This window comes from Athene noctua, chromosome 2 (genome assembly GCF_965140245.1).
Source record: "Athene noctua chromosome 2, bAthNoc1.hap1.1, whole genome shotgun sequence".
Taxonomy (NCBI): Eukaryota; Metazoa; Chordata; class Aves; order Strigiformes; family Strigidae; genus Athene; species Athene noctua.
In genome coordinates, this window is record NC_134038.1 from 91,378,338 (window position 1) to 91,396,113 (window position 17,776).

The following is a 17,776-nucleotide window of genomic DNA, read 5'->3' on the forward strand; positions in this document are numbered from 1 at the left end:
GGCAGCGGGGGCTGCCGGGACTTGTAGTCGGGGGTAAGAGAAGGAGGGGCGCTCCTCGGGACTACACTTCCCGGCAGCCCCCGCGTCCCAGCCCCGGGCGCGGTCACGTTGTGTTTATCGGCGAGGCCCCGCCCCGCCGCGCGAGCGGTGGCGTCACCCTCGCGAGCCTCCCTCGCTCGGCGGCTCTAGTCAGCGGCCAGGCGGGGGCTGCTTAATATTCATGAGGCGCGGCGAGCGGGCGGGCGCGCGGCGCGCGGCGGGCTCACTCGCTCTCGGCCGCCCTAATGGCGCTCGCGACAGCTGGGGAGCGGGGCTGAGCCGGGCGCGCGGCGCGAGGGCACCGGCGGAATGCGCCCCGCTGCTACGTAACCCCCCCCGGGACGCGGCGCCGCGCCCCGCTCGGCCCCCCCCGCGCCGCGCCGGGCCGCCGAGCGGCGCTCCCAGCAGGGCGGCGGCGGCATCCCCGGCCCCGCGGGCAATGGAGCCCGCGCAGCAGCGAGCGAGAGAAGCCCCGGCGGCGGGCGGCGGGCCGGGGGAGCCGGAGAGCGGCTCCCCGGGCAGGAGGAGCCGGGCAGCGCCCGGCGCGGAGAGCGGCGTGGAGCCGTCGGGCGGCGGCGGCGGGCAGCTGGACGGCAGAGGAGCCGGCGGCCCGCGGCGGAGGCGAGGGGTCGCCGGCGGCTTCGCGCCCCCGGCGGCCGGCGGGACTCCGGCGGCCCCCGGCGGGGTCGGCAGCGCCAACTCCCTGCTCCTGCGGCGGGGGAGGCTGAAGAGGAACCTCTCGGCCGCCGCCTCCTCGGCCGCCGCTGCCCCCGCCGCCGCGCTGGGCACCCGCAGCCTGGACAGGAAGGCGCTGCTGGCGAAGCCGCCGCGGCAGCTGCAGCCCCTGCAGCCCCCGGAGCGGGACTGGGTGCGGCGGGACCTGCAGCGGGGCTGCGTCCACGTCTACGAGCGCCACATGAACTGCTACCTGCGCCCGGTGCTCTGCACCCTGGAGACCACGGCGGCCGAGGTGGCGGCCCGGCTGCAGCAGCTCGGCCACCGGGGCGGCAGCAGCGTGGTGCGGGTGCTGGGCAAGGCGGGCGCGCCGCCGCAGCCCCCGCCCGAGCCGCCGGCGGCCCCCGCCGAGGCGCCGCCCGAGCCCACGGCGGAGGGGCAGCGGCCGCAGCCCGAGGAGAGGCCGAGGAGCCGGCGGGGGACGCGGAGCGGGCCGGCCGGAGGAGACTGCGGGGAAGCGGCGCGGCCCGGCCGCTTGCCGCTGGGCGGCAGCGCCGAGGAGAGGGACGCGGCCGGCGGCCGGCCGAGCCCGGCGCCCTCCGACCTCAGCCCCGGGGCGCCGCCGGCCGAGCTGTACCTGGCGGGGCCGCCGCTCTCCTGCCCCTCCCTGCTGGGGGAGCTGGGGCCGGCCGGCTCCGACAGCGAGAGCTTCAGCCCCAGCGCCGAGAGCGTCTCCGACCGGCTGGATCCCTACAGCAGCGGCGGCGGCGGCGGCTCGTCCTCCTCGGAGGAGCTGGAGGTGGAGCCGGTGCCCCCCGACGGCGCGGAAGCAGGTGCGGGGCCGGGCCGGGCCCCCCTCCCCTGCCCGGGGGAGCTGCCCCCGGGGCGGGCGGGGGGGGCGCCGGCGGGCGCGGCCGGCGGGCGGGAGCCGTTGGCGGGGGCCGCGCCGCCGGGGCCGCCCGCCCTGTACGTGCAGCTCCACGGGGAGACCAGCCGGCGGCTGGAGGCCCACGAGAAGCCGCTGCAGATCCAGAACGACTACCTCTCCCAGCTGGGCTTCCGGGACCTGTGGCGGGTGCAGGAGGAGGGCATGGACTCGGAGACCGGCTGCCTCATCCGCTTCTACGCCGGTGAGCGGGGCGGGGGCGACCGGAGGACGGGGGGGGGTGCGGTGGGGGGCGACCCTTCCACCCGCCCGCTGGGCGCCCGGGCTGAGGGGAGGGCGTGGGGGCGAGCGGGCGCTGTCCCTCCGCCGGGGCCGGCCCCGGGGCCGTCTCCCCGCCCGGGAAAGGTGGCCCGCGGGCGTCGCCGCGCCGGGGAGGGGCCGTGCGGGGAGGTCCCCGCCACCGGCGGCGGTGGTGGCGGGCAGCGCTGCCCCGGGCCGGCTGCCGGGGAAGCCGGGGTGTGCGAGCGGCGCTCGGAAGCCGCGGGCTGCCCCGGAGCTGCCGCTGTGCCAGGGCAGCCCCCCCGCCCTTCCACGCGTGGGTAATGGAGGTCGCTCCTCTGTTGTTCCCCGCTTCCAGCAGCGGCACTGGGCGTGCGGGGTTAAATCAGCCTTCGTCTGCTGCTTTCCCTGGCGACTGGAGACGCTTCGGTGCCGCTGCTGGGGAGGGAGGGAGGGTCGGGGGCCGTTTCGGGGCTTTGCGGGGTGCCGGCAGCTCGCTGGCGGGGTGCGCCGAGACAGCGGGGCCGGGGCAAGGCGGGCTTGTGCGGGAGGGGAAGGCTCCGCGCAGTTTTGCTCCTGAAATAGGCTGCAACTGTGCAGGGCGCGCAGATTCCTGAGCTGAGGACGGGGCGTTCCCGCAAACAGAATCCCAGACTTACTTTCCCGTGGTGTCAGCGCTTGCCATCAATCTTCCCTTTTGGTAGAGTAGCGAGACTTCACGGGGAGGCTGAGGCAGTAAGCGAGGAAAATGGGCAAGTACACGACACAGCCTTTGAGAGCAGGGTGCTCAAAACCTTGGTAATAAAAAGGTAGAAGCTTTTTAGTGCAGCTTTGCTCTTACAACTTACAGTATAGAATTTGGGGAGTACTGGGTGGAAAAGTTAGCTCCCACGTTGTAATTATGCAACCTTCTGCAGTTTTGGAGAGGTTTAAAAATAACTTGTGTGTCAGTTGAATTAGTCTGTAGAAAATACATTCTAATCTTGGAACTCTTTGGGGTTTAACTGTTCTGCCCATCTCTCCAAGGAGAGACTGTTTAATGTCCCAAGTAAGCGTTCAGATAACTAGTAACGTGGAATGGGTAAAGGGTGGTATCCAAAGATAAGGTCCTGATAGCAAAGTAGCAAATGCCATCCATCGCCTTGCCAGGTTGGCTGAGCTGAGTGGTCCTTCACTGAACCGTGAGAATTCAGAGCTTGAACTCTGAGAAATACAGAGATTCTTCCCTCGAGTGAATTCCACTGAATGCCAAATAAAGGCGGTAATGGTGGGGTGGGAAGGAGAGCAATACACTAGATAAGTGCCCTTCTTTATTCAGAAGAGAATGTGGGAGTGGTGGCGAGTGGTCAATTCAGCTTTTCTTCAGATTTCGCGGTCGGTTTTATAATGACCCTGTCATAAAGAGTGCAGAAGTAGTATTTGTTCAAGGAATTGACAGAAATACGTTGGGTATATTTGGGTTAGAAAGGAGCTAAAGTATTTTTTTCAGGTGATTGATGGTGTTCTGCATGTTTCTCCACTGCACTGCTGAAGGTGGAAGTCAGCAGGTGATGCTGGAAGGGTTGTTGCTTTCTTTATTTCCAGTCCCACCATCAAAAGGGGTTGCACAGACACGTTTTAAAATGGGACAGCCGTATGCCTCCTTTCCCAACAGGATGTGTTCTAAAGAAAACACAATCAGAAAGCGTAGCTAAGTCTTATGCACAGTTAAGCCTGTTTGCATTTAGTTTTTATGCATTAAATAATTAATTCTATATGTTAAATGCGGATGTTCCAACTCTGTTTTATTTCAGTGTCTCAACTTGATTGCTAGCTTGTACTGATTTACGAGCTTGTACATTTTGGACTTCCTTGTACAAAACTGCTAAATAGAAGTGCATTTCTATAAGTGTACATAGGAGTAAATTAATGCAAATTTCTTATGCAAGTTCATATGCTAAGAAGTATGCCTCTGTACTTCAAAAGTGCAGTGGTTTTTTTTTTTTTGAAATCCTTATCTCTTTGAGGGGATCTGTGATCAACATCTGCAACACCTGTGATCAGGTGCTTGTAGCAGAATGGTTGCAGCATCTAATGTACCAGACCGGCCAAAAACAGCTAAGAAAATATTACTGACATGTAATCAAACTGATTTTATGTAACTGTCTTGGCAAGTTATCCCTGCTTCCTTATTTTAAATATCCCTCCCCCCAGAGATGAAAGGGAGGGAAGGAGAGACACTTAAAAAGAATACACATCAAATTAAACTGGAAAGGGGAGTGGGTTTTGGCCCCAAAGTTAGGGTGTTTTGTTTAGGAGAAGTGCCTTTTTTATAAATGATCCTCCAGGACCGTACCCTAAGGAAAGCTTTGAAACAGTGATTTCCTGTTTGCCTGGGTCTTCATTGGTTTAAGCAGCCTGGCTTGTCCCAGTGGGTAGAGAACCACTAGCATCTCTATCCCTGTAATTTCCTGCGAGCTGTCTCAGTGGGATTTGGCTATCATGGTCTTGTACTGATGTAAAATGGCATAAACCTAGGCTGGATTTATTGCATTGCTTCTAAAAAGAATTCTTTCACCTAATCCCCTTGGACTGGGGAGAGAAGAGAGCACAGTGGTGACTTTCAGGCTTTTTTATTTCTGGGGAGAGACAGTTTTAAGACTGGAAGATTACTGTACTGAAACTTAACATTGCAAATTCCAAATAAGATGATACAGCCAATGATTTTAGTGATTACTGTAGGTTGGTAATTTCTCTAGTTCTGGAGCCTGGGAAATACAGATTAAAAAAAAATTGCTAGGAGAACTGCAGAGAATCAGGATTTTTTTACTATGACAAAACAGCTTTCTTAGTAAGTAGTAGTCCGCAAACAGTCTATAAATGAAGTATCTGCTCTTTTAACGCAGAATTCCAAATTTAAAAGCCCTCCAAACCAAAATGTGACACTAGAAATGTAAAAGTGCTCCCGGTACATTGCCTTGGTTTGTTTCAGAATGTGGTTAGTGCATCTTCATTTTGGTATCTCCTCTCCTTTTCTTACTTAGGGTGTGGGTGTGGTCCATTTCTTCAATCTCTTGACTGAGCATTAAACAGATAATGCTGTTGCTAAAACAAAGACCCTTACAGCTTTAAGGGTCTGATCCTACTCCCTGTAACATCAGTTGGAGCTGAATTGGGCATTAGTCAACTTTTCTCTCTGTTGAAATCTATCTCAACAACAGATACTGTCCTCAAAGTTTCAAATACCTAATCTCTATTTAAAAGGATATGGTTAAATAGCTTTCTGCTGAGATACTGTGTTACTGAGTTATGGAATTGTATAGGAATCCATAGTGCAATTACAGTCATGATATTGTCTCTGGGAGACCGATTAGGTCAGACTTAGTAAACTATTCCTAAAACCATGAGTGGCTGTAATCCAGAAGGCTTCTCACAAACAAGTTACAATATTCCTTACTGCTCTGTAAAAATCATTTTTGTTAAACATAAGTTATCTCAGTGGCCTTGACTTCTCTATAATTTGCATGTAGAAGGAAAAATAGACTAATACATCAGTCTCGTCATTTAAGAACTGCAAAAAACCATCCTGCTTATTTTGAGATTTTAGATCAAAAATAAGCACAGAATCATATGCAGTACTGTGTTCTGGAGCATCTGCATGGCAAGGAGCACAAGTAACATGATCTTGGTCTTGAAGACTGGTTCAGTACAATGGGTGTTTGAGGCTTTTTTGTTTTACTAGTGAAAGGTGATGTTGTTTGTAATTCTGGCACTTGGCCACCATTAAATTCTCTGCTCTTTGATGTGACATAGGGCTTCTGCACCTGCTGGTGTCATCAAATATATCACTTTTTGGTAGATCATTGCCTATAAGCAGACTATTAAGAAGTGTCAGATGTAATTAGGGGTGTTAATTTTGCAACTGGCTGTCAGATTTTTGGGGGGAAGAGAGGCTTTTTGCTCATGTGACCTTTTAGAAAGCTGTGAGGAGAAATAAATCCAGCTTTGTGTTAAAGTTCATTACAAGAAATGTTGGTCTGTCCAGTATGAAGATAAGGATGCGAAGATCTAGTGTCAGGTCAGTTGCAGTGATCTAAGTAATTGGCTGGGTTTTTTTAAAAAGTGCACTTGGTAGTTGGGGTCACGCTAAGACTTCAGCTGTATGGATGGAAACATGGTTTTAGAAGCTTACTCTTCCATGAAAACACCGAAGGCCTGGTAGTGCTGAGCTTTGTGAAATGTGACACGTATTGAATCGCTAGCTGCTTGTTGTGCTACTTGGTGAATAACTCTGTTCAGCTATTTAATACATTGGTAAACTCGATTTAAGATGACTAAGTGCCGTTTAAGTGGGGAAAACGTGCCAAAGACAGATGTGCTTCTTAACTGAGGGTAGAAGAACAGCCGTGCTTTAAAGAGCTGCCTTTGGAACACTGACTTTGTTCTGAAATCCAGTATCTTTATTTAATGTGAAAGAAATTAATTCACATTAATGTGAATAGAAATATTTTTACAGATGTGATTGGACAGGAGAGGTCTCTGTGACCTTGTCTGAAACCAAAAGGAAAAACAACTTCTGCCTAGGGCTGCCATGATCTTGGATATTTTTTTTTTTTTCCTTCCTGATGTGACTTGGATGTACATTCTTTAACCTTGTAATCATTTTTTTGTTGGCATCTCTTGCAAAGACCAGTAATACCTGAAACTTGCAACTTTGGGAAACTATCTCATTTCAGTTACAGTGTGTTTAAATCCAAGCTTGGTCCTTGGGGGGACCAAAGTAGTGAAATTTCTAGTTCTGTTCTGCAAGAAAGTTTAAAATGGCTGCAGTGCCTTTGGCTTGCTCCACCTGTTCATGTGCATAGGCCTTTGTTTATCTCCTCGCAGTTGGAATGGGGTCTTTTGAAGGTAGGCAGCTTTCTGGGGCTCTGAGAGCACAGTGGCCTCTCCTCCTGAGCAGGAGGAGCCCTGCAGATAATGCTGGAATGCTGGTGAAACCGCAGCTGAGCGTTGGTATGTGACAGCTGTTAAGTACAATGGTTTTTGCAACTTTTAAATCTGTTGTACTCCTGGCTATCATCCATAATTTAAGTACGTGTGAAGTACCAACACAGGAGATTTCAGTGTGATGTACATAAGAGTTACTATATATACTAAATATGTAGTACCTAAATTGGTACATCCAGGAGCTGAATTTTATCACTGCTGCAGTATGGAATGCAGCATTCTTTTTTTTTTATTCTTTTCTCTGTATGTATTTTGATACCTGTCTTTCTATATTTCACCAGCTATTTCCTTAAATTATTATTTTATTTAAACTGCATAAACATTCTCTTGGTGATGGAACTGCTGATACACCTAAAACTCCTTGTGCAATTAAAACATCCATCTGTTCTGTCAGGACACTGACAGACTGCTCTGCATCTAAAGCGACGATACTACTTAATAGTACAAAAAAAAGAGAAACATTCATTCGAAACAGTGTTAGCAACCGGTATGTGCTGATTTACTACCAAAACCTACTCTGTAGTTTTAGAAAACAATATAAAGAGAGATTTCTTTGTTGTTGAAGTGATCCTTTGGAAAAGAAGCAAGTATAAAACACCATGTCTGAGAGGGTCAGTCTAAAAAGTATATGTGTACAGAATTCCATAGAATAGAAGCTTAGAGGTAGAAATCGTGAAGGGTGCTGCTTGTTACACACAGCTTTTTAATTTGGAGTGAACCTGTACCTCGCATGCTTACAGCAGTATTTTCCTCTGCATTTAAGGGGTGGTCACTTTGAATTAACCGCTTAAGCGGTTAGTACCTTGATATAGGGAAAAAAGCCAAAACAACAAAGACTTTCTATTTGCCTTGGACAGTAGAAGCAAAGACACTGACTTAATCTTCAGTGTTTCATTATTTCATTGCTGGTAGAATGGGCCACGCTGGTATTTTAGATCAGATAAATCTGTGTGTGTACTTGTTTTCAGCTTCCCTTGACTCAATTTTATTGTTCTATTTTAGAACTTTCACTCAAATGAGGATTTGCACTGCGGGAAGCTGTATGTCTGAAATAGCCCTGTAATAACTTTTTTCTTTGACCCAGAGAGCAGAGTGTTGCGTTTACCTTTGAGGTTTGGGGTTTTTTTTTGGTAAGGTTTCTTTTTTTATTTTTGGTGTGGATTCAAATGGAATAGACTTTGATGCTTGGAGTCAGTTGTAGTTTGCGTGGAGAAACTAACTCAGGTAGAAGGGACAGGGTGGGGTGTACTAAAGCCTCATGTTTTTAAAAGCTTCACTATTTTGGCCCTGTGATTCCAGTTTATTTTTTCCTTCTCAAAGATGTTTAAGAGAAATTCAACCAACCTTTGTAAACAACTAAAAAGTTTTAAACTCGCTGAAAAGTTATGTCTTAAGTTTTTCTAGATTTGGCTGTAAGACAGGAATTCTGAAACACTGAGCTCTTCAGAAGATATTTAAGAAACTTCACAGGAAGACAGTGCCCTCACTTTTAAAGTAATAATGTCTTGCTTACAATAATAATCTGTGAGATTGGAAACATAAGTTAAAATTCCAACTGTATGGTAATGATAGTTATGTATAGATTTGAGGTAACCCTATATATTTTATGTCAAACTTTGTGTGAAAATTCTGGATTTTCAGCTTGATGCTTCATTTAAAAGTGCCTCATTTTATTCTTTAACTTCTGTCCTCCAAATGGCTTTTCTGGACAACTGCGTTAGCTGCAGCATTACCTTTTTGTAGAGAATAATTTTTACAGTTTTCACTATAAAATAATTTGTATCTGTTGTAGAATATTTTTTTTTTCCAATTAATCTGGCATTTGTCCAGTATGCTATGTTAACATAGATAGCATTTTCCAAAAATAACTGGTGGCAAATTCTAATTCAACGCTTTCCCACTGATTGCTGTTAAATACTGGAGCCATCTTGGGTATTAGAGAATATTAAAGTTAAGTCTTTTTATTTATGATATATTTTAATTGACTTTTAATTTTTATCGTATGTATGCTAGGTGATAAAATGTTACATGCAAGGAATAGACATCACTTTCCTGTTGGAATGCAGCAGCAGTCCTAGCAGCACGGAGGGATGTATGCGGGTTGTAAATGAATAGCAATATTGTGTCCTGCTGAAATTCCCTTCAGGATTTCATGTAGGGAAAATTAATAGTAAAATCAGTTTTCTGTGGTGTCCATGCTGGCACACACACTTTGGTATCTGCTTTTTTTTTTTTTTTAAAAAAAGCACTGTTAGTAATGGCCATTTGGTGTCCTGTCTGTAAGTTACTGTGGTTGTGGTCACCCCCTCTTTACCCTCTGCCACTGTCACATAAAATCATTTAGTTATGTAAGTTGATAGTCCAAGTTCTTTATGCCAGTTGCCACAATCAGGATTCCTCTTGCTTCCCTGTTTAGCTAGCTAGTACTGACCCTTTGGGTCTGATGGCTGAGACCTTCTGCTCCTCTGGTTGTGGTTAAAATATGTTGAAGAATGGGAGTGTTGCTGAATCTTTCTTTTTGGGCTTTTGCACACACACCCCCCACCCCCATTATTTAAGGGGCAAAAATTGTTCTTTAAAGAACATTGCATTTAAAAATGACAACTGTTAAATCAGGAAGAAAGACCTCCTGGAGTGAAGAGTCATTTAATTTCACAACATAGCATACTATTCTTTGAAGCTTTTTCTGTTGATGTGGAAGTAAAATTTCTTCCAGCTGGCTTTGACTTATTTGGAGGGATGCTGAAAATACTCATTGCCCAACTAACTGTGTGTTCCTCGGTTTGACAGCTAAGAATAACTATTTACATATTGATGTAAAATAACTGAGTTTCAGGGGATTTTTCTCGCCAATTTTATCTAGCTTAGTTCTCAGTGTTGAAGGAAATTGAAATTGTGTAAGTGGAGAAGATTTTTAAAGTTTAACTCAACATTTTTTTTGGTGGGCTAGAGGTACGTTTGGCCCTCTGCAGGGTATTAATTGTTCCTGGTCTTGTCCAATGGCAACGGGAATTTTCAAACCAACTTCACTAGGCTCTGAATTGTATTCATAATTCTCAAAACCCCATAATAGCCACTTGAACCGGTTCCTCTCATCTGCAAGCACTCCAAGTTCCATGCCAACTTATTTAAATAAAGACAAAACAATGGGCCTTGGTCCAAGGGGTAACGAGGAGCTGGAATGCCTTTGAAGTTCAGGACCCTAGGCTGTAGGTGCGATTTACATAAACCTCATTATGTAATCTGAATGCAGTTTCTCTTCCTGTTTGTTGAATTCATGAAGCTTTGTGTCCAAAGAGAAAGAGATAGCAAGACCTGTAATTAAGATAAGTAGTAGGCCACTCCTTTTCTGAATGCATGCTCTGGTGAGGAGAGAATTTTAGATGCAGCATTAGGGGTAGGACAAAACCTGTGATTCAGGCACCTTCAGTTGATGAGAATAATACCAACTCCTTTCCTTTGAAAAAAGCTGCATGCTTCTTTAAACAATAACTATGCGTAGATTCGACCTATTCTTTGCTTTAAAATAAATGGTACAGAAAAGCTTAATGTTCTTACTAGCAATGATTTTGTTTTTATGTAAACCATAGATGGTTCTTATCTAAGTAGCTCTCATCAGTTTAAAAGCTACCTTGAAACTAGTAGGTTTCTAAGTGGACAGTGAGTTTTCTGATCAGAATTGCACACAATGACATGTTGTTGTTCTTCATCAAACACTTGCTTTTTCTTCCTGTCTGATCCTAACTTTTTTTTAAAAGCAGATAATAATTAGTAGCACTGGATTTGGGGTAAGAGTCCTGCAAGCAGCAAAGCTAACTATATATGTAGTCTACTTGCTCATAACATAATTGGTCAGATCTACCAGTGACTTCTTATCATGTTATTTTATGATTATTGACTCAAATTGTAAGCGATGGAGGAATGTATTTTTCCTTCCACTCTGTGTTCCTTAGTGGGATAGACAGACCTCTAGGGGACAACAGTCTCCATTAGCAGTCATTTTATTTATGAAACTTAATTATGCCTGAGACAACCTAATACTATTTGTCGTCATTGGCTTTCTGCATCTACATATATTTTTCTTTCCTGCTATAAAGCTTGCCTGTTGGAATAAAAAAAAAGCTAATGACAAAAACTATTATGAATGGATTGGTGGAACACCTGGAAGAAGGCTAGCATGTATAATGTACTGAAGTTAACAGGCTAGGAGCTCTTGATCTCTTCTGGTATCAGTACTACCTGGCTACAAATATAAAGGCAAGATAGTTTGCGGGTTGCAAATGGGATGTTTCTCAAAGTGAATTTTATCACATGTGTGGGAGATGCAATTTAACATTTCAGAAATACCAACAGGAGCTTGTTGAAAGCTGTGTAATATGTAATTATGTGAAAGGGTTTTTTTTCCCTGTTTCAGTCTTAGAGTTGAGGATATTTAATGTACTGTCTTGGTAAAAGCATGGAGCTCACAGTGTGGCTGTGTGGATTAAAATTTCAGTGGTTAGAGGTAGACCTGAGTTTATATCCTTTCAGGAGCAAAGGACTAGCTGAGAATGAGAATCCGAACTCTTTGAAGTGTCCAAACTCTGTGAAGTGGCTGTGGACATGTCTTACGTTTGGGTTTTTTTTTTTTTTTTGGTGACATTAATATCAAGTCTCTTGTGTATATCAACCAAAATAGTATCTGCAGTCTGTATATTCCATGTGAATAAACCCAAGATTAATGTGATACATTTCAGACTATTAAATACAGAGTTTTTCCGTTTCATAACTTCTAGAACAATGGTATCATCTGTATTCGTTTCCCTTAAGATTAGACCATAGATAGCACTCAGAACTCCTTGGTTTGTGTCTCTTTAATCTTCTTAATCAAATGACAACATTAATTCCTGCTAATATGAGAAGACTAAAATATTTTACTTTATTTTGCTTTACATATTCCATGTTGGAAGTGTCTCTTGTAAGAAAAATGTTTCTGAATGTTTCTTTTCCAAATCTGTGATAAAAGATCTTAGTTTATTTTGCAACTTCCAGCTCCTTTTGTTTTTCCTAGAATGAAAATATGTTGGTCAGTATCGCTAGATATCATAGTACAAAGATTAAGACACTTTGTAGCCTGCAGTGGACTAACTCATATTCCTTCTGTCAGTGTCAGAGTAAGTGTTTCTCTGGAGAAAATGGTCTACTAGTGCCTGGGGTATATAATATATTTAATTTGCAACAATGGGTGGGGTATGATCCTTTGTATAGTGCTCCACTGGAGTGTGAGCAGTTTCAGCACCTCATGTGGCCTCGGTTTTGCATTAGTAGGAGGTGTATTTTGAGTTCCTGGCAAATAACTGATATTACTTACTTACACTGTGGAAATGGGAGAATGCAGATTTGACACCTTAGTTGTGAACAGCATGTCTTGAGACTGTCAGCAGATCGCAAAGCATAGATCAACTGTAGATCCTTCTAGCCTAGAATATGCAGCCAAAATTTTTCCCCTTTTTTTCTTTTAATTTTTCTTTTTTCCCCTTTTTCCATCGTTCCTTCCGTCCATCTTTTCTTAAGTCCCAGGTCACATGTATGTTCTTCACCCATCACTACATCTCTTGCAGATGTAGGAGTTTAAGATAATGAAAGAAAGGGAAAAGTCTAATGTGGCATAGTAAGAATTATGGCTGACAGTAGAAGAGTTCATGCTGTTACAGCCTTTGAACCTAAAATTGAGTGTACTGAATTTTGTAACATTGGACTGACTTGTAAACAGTGGTATTACAGGTGGCACGTACATAAGGCTTGTGCTTTTTAGGAATGTGTACAGCAAATGTGGAGGAGACTCAGCGTTTGGCACTGCTCTCTTGCTTGCTCTCACCAGCAAAGCTAGGCATTGATCAACTGGTCAAGTTGAAAAAAATGCACTTAGCAATCATTGACCTTTCTGAATTGTGAAGGAAGGTGCTGCTGAGGAATATGGTACAGGGCAAGTCTAGTGTCCTCTTGTAGCCCTGAAAGAGGATGGCTTCCAGATAAACAGGTTCTGGGAACACGGTGTGTAGACTTCTGTCCAGGAGAGGATTGCATAGGTGTACTCATCAGCTTACTTAAAACAGGTGTAATTTTGATAGGGGTGCACTGTTCTTGTGCCTAAATATTGTCTTCATTCTCTGAGGTTCTTAACCATATTATGCTTAAAGAATAGGTAAGTTGTCTTTCCAGATGTGGTATTGTTACTTCAAGTTTCTTTGGATGCTGTGCATAGTGGCAAGCCTTAATCAACAGATGTTATATGACAGGCCCTTCAATAAGTCTTTGGCCGTTGTGCCTTGGTGCTGTATGGGTTTTTGGTTGCACTGGCTTTTTTTCACGTTCAGGTTTCACTTTTGCACAGCTCTTTATTGTACATACCCACTAATTTTTCTAAACATGTAAGGCATGTACTGAGCTGAAAATCCTTTCTCCATAGATAAGGCTATACTGCTTTTCAGCAAAATGTGTAGTTGCTCAAAGGTGGTTGGAGGATAATATCTAACCATCATACCTAATGTAGATACTGCCCCTACTAAAGCAAATGCCATGACATAAAGCTAATGCCCACTAACCTTTTCTTAGCAGAAATGTCTGAATATAGTGGTGTCTTCATCCACAGTAGAAAGGCAATAGCACAAGATCCTTATTTCCCTAATGAAAGATTAGGCAAACCTTGTCTTATAATTTATACATAAGCATCCTATTTTGTCTTTTTGGATTCTCTTGAAGATTTGCTTCTCGGCACTGGAGTTACTGTTGTCCTTTTGGCAATTCATGCTTAGGAGAATGTACCCCGTGGGACTGTCTGCAGGCAGGCATGCCTGGCTTCTTTGCTTTGAATGTGAACATTTGTTTGCTTCCTTTCATGTTAGTGAAAAGCATGGTGGTAGCTAGTTATCAGTCTCATTAAGCCATGTCGGCATGGCCACTAATCTGAGCATTTCGCTGAGGTTTGGATTGATGGAGGGCTCTCACCTTTCTGGCAAGGCACAGGGATGAGGTGCTCTTATCAGTAGAGGTGTCACATGTAACAGGCTGAGCTTCCCAATTGTAAGCAGGGGTAGCTGAACTGTAAAAATTAGTATACTGTGCTCTAGGTCACTTCAATCTTCCCTGCTCTTTGCTATTCTGACCCTATCCATTTTTCTTGCATGTATGTGAGGCTGTTGAGAGATTTGGTGAGCAGCAGAGTCCTCTGCAAGAGGAAGCTGCTTTGATTTTGTTTCCTAATGACCTGTAAGGCAATTTGCTGAGTGCATTCGTTCCTTGCTAGTTATAAAGGGAGGGAATGTAGCACATGATTGGAAAAAAAGTAGAGGTTTTGGCAACTCACTATTTGCTGGCTGTAGTTACTCTTATTAATGTCTGCACTTTAATTTTTACTGGAAGTAGTTGAAGTGAAAAGAGGATTTGAATGCTGACCTATGAGTGCATCTAGTCAGGGGTTGAAGGTACAGAGGTAAATACGGTTGTAGCTTGCTTGCAAGTGTCACGAGTTTCCCAAGTGAATGAAGAGCAAAGGTTAAAAAAACCCCAAAACGTTAAGGAAGCGGGGTTTGTCTCAAAACTTGCTGGTGAAGGCTCTTGCCTGCAGGTAGAGCAGTGCTCTGTCACCATCGCCAGCTCTGAGCAGAAGCGTGGTGGTGACATTGCCCTGGGGAGAGAGAGAAGGTTAGGCAGAGTCACTGGGGCTGCTTGTTCTGCACAGGCATTTGGGAAAGGGTTTCTTTCGTGTGCTGTCTAATAGATTCAGCCTTTTATTTTATAATATAATTAAATAACTAAGCCTTTGTGAGGCTCCTGAATTCCTTTAATTTAGCGGCAGCACAGAAGCTGAATTCAGAGCATTCATGGGCCTGTACTATCTCCCTGACTACTTGCCAGGTCTATTCATGCTGTTCTGAGTGCAGGAAGTTCTCACATTCATTCAGGGTTGGGGGGGTGGGGGTGAGAGGCGTTGTGTGGTTGGCTTTTTTTTTTTAAGCAAGGGAAATGGTTATAAGGAAAATTCTTCAGCGATTCCCTGGGACCAATTTACCAACTGTTAATCTGTGAGTAAATAATGGGAACAGTTTATACACTTGGCAGCTCTTGAGAAAGAGCAAAGAATCATGAGAAGTTCACAGTCCACAGCCCCAAGATAGCTGAATACTTTGGTATGTTAGGATTTGTCTGAACAGGGATAGACCAGTACTTTTTTGTTAGTACATGTAATCTTATATATTCTGAAGTACTGAGTTTGATGAGGAAGACTTTAGTCTGGCATGTGGTAGCTGACTCCTTATACTTAATTTGCTCAAGTTAAATAATTCTTTCTCTACTCGAGTTCTAATGTTCTAGCCAATGTTTGTGTTCTTTTACAGACTGTTACTAATGCCCTTTTACAGACTGTTACTAATGTCGAGGAGGGGATGAGGAAGTGTATTTGCTGCCTGGTTGAAGGGGGAAAGCTGGTAACAAGTGGCTTTCCCTTGGTTCAAGGAAAAGGTAGAGATAGGACAACAAGGTGAAACAAAACTGAGAAAGCAATGAGTAAATCAAAGTGAGTAGACAGGAAGTACAAAATGCTTTGCAAATTTAAGCATTAATTTCAATGCTTTGCAAATTGAAGCATTCATTTCACTTCCTAGGAGCTGTCCCACATCTGTAGTCTGTGGTATCTAATCTTTATAACTAGATACCACAGTGGTAGACATAATTGACTTGTGTAAAGTGCACAGGAGAAAGGAAAGTGACTTCTCAGTGGGGGTTTTATGCTGCTACAACTGATGCATTGTAGGAAGTGCACAGCTATCTATACTCATGTATAGCAGGTATTGGACAGTTGCATTTTCACCAAAACAGAATTGAAGTAGCACAGACTCTGCTGCAGAGGTGGTGCTTGCTTGTAAAGTTCTGTGTCTGGATCCTCTGTTTCAAAATGGAAAGGAGGAGTGCTTAACAGAACAGTGGGTATATACCATTTGGTAACTGTGAAAGAGCAGGAAAGTCCATAGCTGAAAACCTTTTTATGTAAGCAGGGTAAGTTATATAAAACATGTTCCATCTGGAAAACAAATTGGAGTTGGGGATCCCAGAGTGTGTGTCTCTGGCTTATAGGATGCCCTGAAGTACGTATTTTTATGCTGGGTTATAAAACTTGCAAGCCTTACAAATAGTATTTTAAACTGATTACCTTAAGGCTAAGTAATCACCTTTGTAAGATTCCACCTTTATTGGGATTCTGGCGTGCATAGAACTTAATGATTCCCCTGCTAGGAGACTTAATTTGCTACTGTGATGTTGTGCTACAACTTCCTCTTCCCCTGAAAACTGAAATGAGTTTTTGAGTTGCATTCCTTTCCTTTGTAATTTCCATAAGGAAAAGCATTGATCTATATACTCTGACAGTGAGTATTCGGGCTCTTTTCTTTTTCCATCCTCTAGCTTGCAGGTTTTAGAGATCAGTCTGAATTCCTCTTCATGAAATTAAGTGTTGTGAGTGAAGTAGTTTTCTTAAGGTGCTGTAGTTTCTGGAGTTGTGGTCTGTAAAAAACATTTACATATGGATTATGTCACGTGTTGCCACATGTGCAACTGTGTGAAAGTAATGCCAAATGTCTGGATTATTCTAGCAAAAACAAAGAAACAAGGAGTGTAAAATTACTGCCACTGGATAGCCTCTTTATATTGCTCATTTTTTCTTTAGAACTATGAGTTTTGATTTCTGTTTTACATTACAAGTAATGGTGCTGAATATCTATGGCAGCTTTTTCCTTTTAAAACAGCTTAACATTTTAAGCTATAAAAGTACTGTGACAACTTTGCTTTTTACAGATTTATATTAAAAATCTTCTGCTTGCCTGTATGTATAAAATTATATATAAGTTTTTAGTCTCCTCAGAGTTTACAAGACCATTACTTAAACTTATTTTGTGAACCTAATTTCATAACAAGACTAAAAAGTGCATGGAAGAACACATTTGCTTCAAGGTTGGTTTTCTGGTATTTTTTTAACAGCTTGTGAAAGTCTTTAGCAAAATGAGGATAAATAGCATCAGCTATTCGACATGTTCTTGAGTAGTGGAGGAGGGTAGTATGTCACTTGAGGGAAGGTTTACAAGTTAAAACTCCTGTTGCCAGGCAGCCCAAGAAATGAGTTGGCATCACTTAGAAATGAGAGCAAATGATGGGGTTGATGTTGGAGCAGAGTGGACAATGGAGAAATAGAGAAAATGAAGAGGAACTGGACTGTCTTTAAATTAGCTTGTTTCTGCTTCCAGAATACAAAATATTAAAGAGAAGGTAACTATCTTTGAAAGTCTAACTGTATTGTGAGTAAGAGGAGAGCTGGGCTATGCTGGAAGTGTAATTCGCTTCCCTTTTTTATTATTGTAGTATGTTATGGTGAGTTAATGACTGCTGTTACAAAATGGGGTGTTTGAACATGTGTAATTATACTATTGCTCCTCCTAGCTGCAAGAGTTGTGAGTAGATGAATTCTAAGAGTCACCCTTTCTCCTGTAATGCCAAGTCTTTTTATCTAGCTTCTGGTTTATCTAAGTGAGTTTAGCATTTGTCACAAGATGCTTTGTGCAAGATACTACCACCTCTAAATACCAGTCTCCATAGGATTGTGTTGTTCCCTCTGCCTTCGTAATCTTGTATTAGGGACCCATCACACAGGTAAACTAGCAGTCAAAGATTTACTGTGTGGATGAGCTTTACGTGTAAAAATGTCTTGTTTTTTAATGAAAGCCACTTCTTGCATGTCTCTTCACCGTCAGTGGTGTAGGATTTGCTCTGTTGAAACATATGCCTTTGTAAGATTAAACTTGTCAGTGTGCATGTGTTTAACAGAATGTTGTAAGATAGTAATTAATGCTGTAGCCATCATGTGAATGGAAAATACTTCTGCAA

General features: G+C 44.4%; 1 protein-coding gene across 1 annotated transcript in view; it reads left to right on the plus strand.

Moving 5' to 3' along the window:
• Positions 1-226: 226 nt before the first annotated feature.
• The window catches only part of PHLPP1 (PH domain and leucine rich repeat protein phosphatase 1), a 139,917-nt gene continuing 122,367 nt past the window's right edge, over positions 227-17,776 (plus strand). The window contains exon 1 of the mRNA XM_074899575.1: positions 227-1,844. Within this exon, the coding sequence (XP_074755676.1) occupies positions 479-1,844 (1,366 nt within the window). The 5' untranslated portion in view covers positions 227-478. The remainder of the gene's footprint in view (positions 1,845-17,776) is intronic.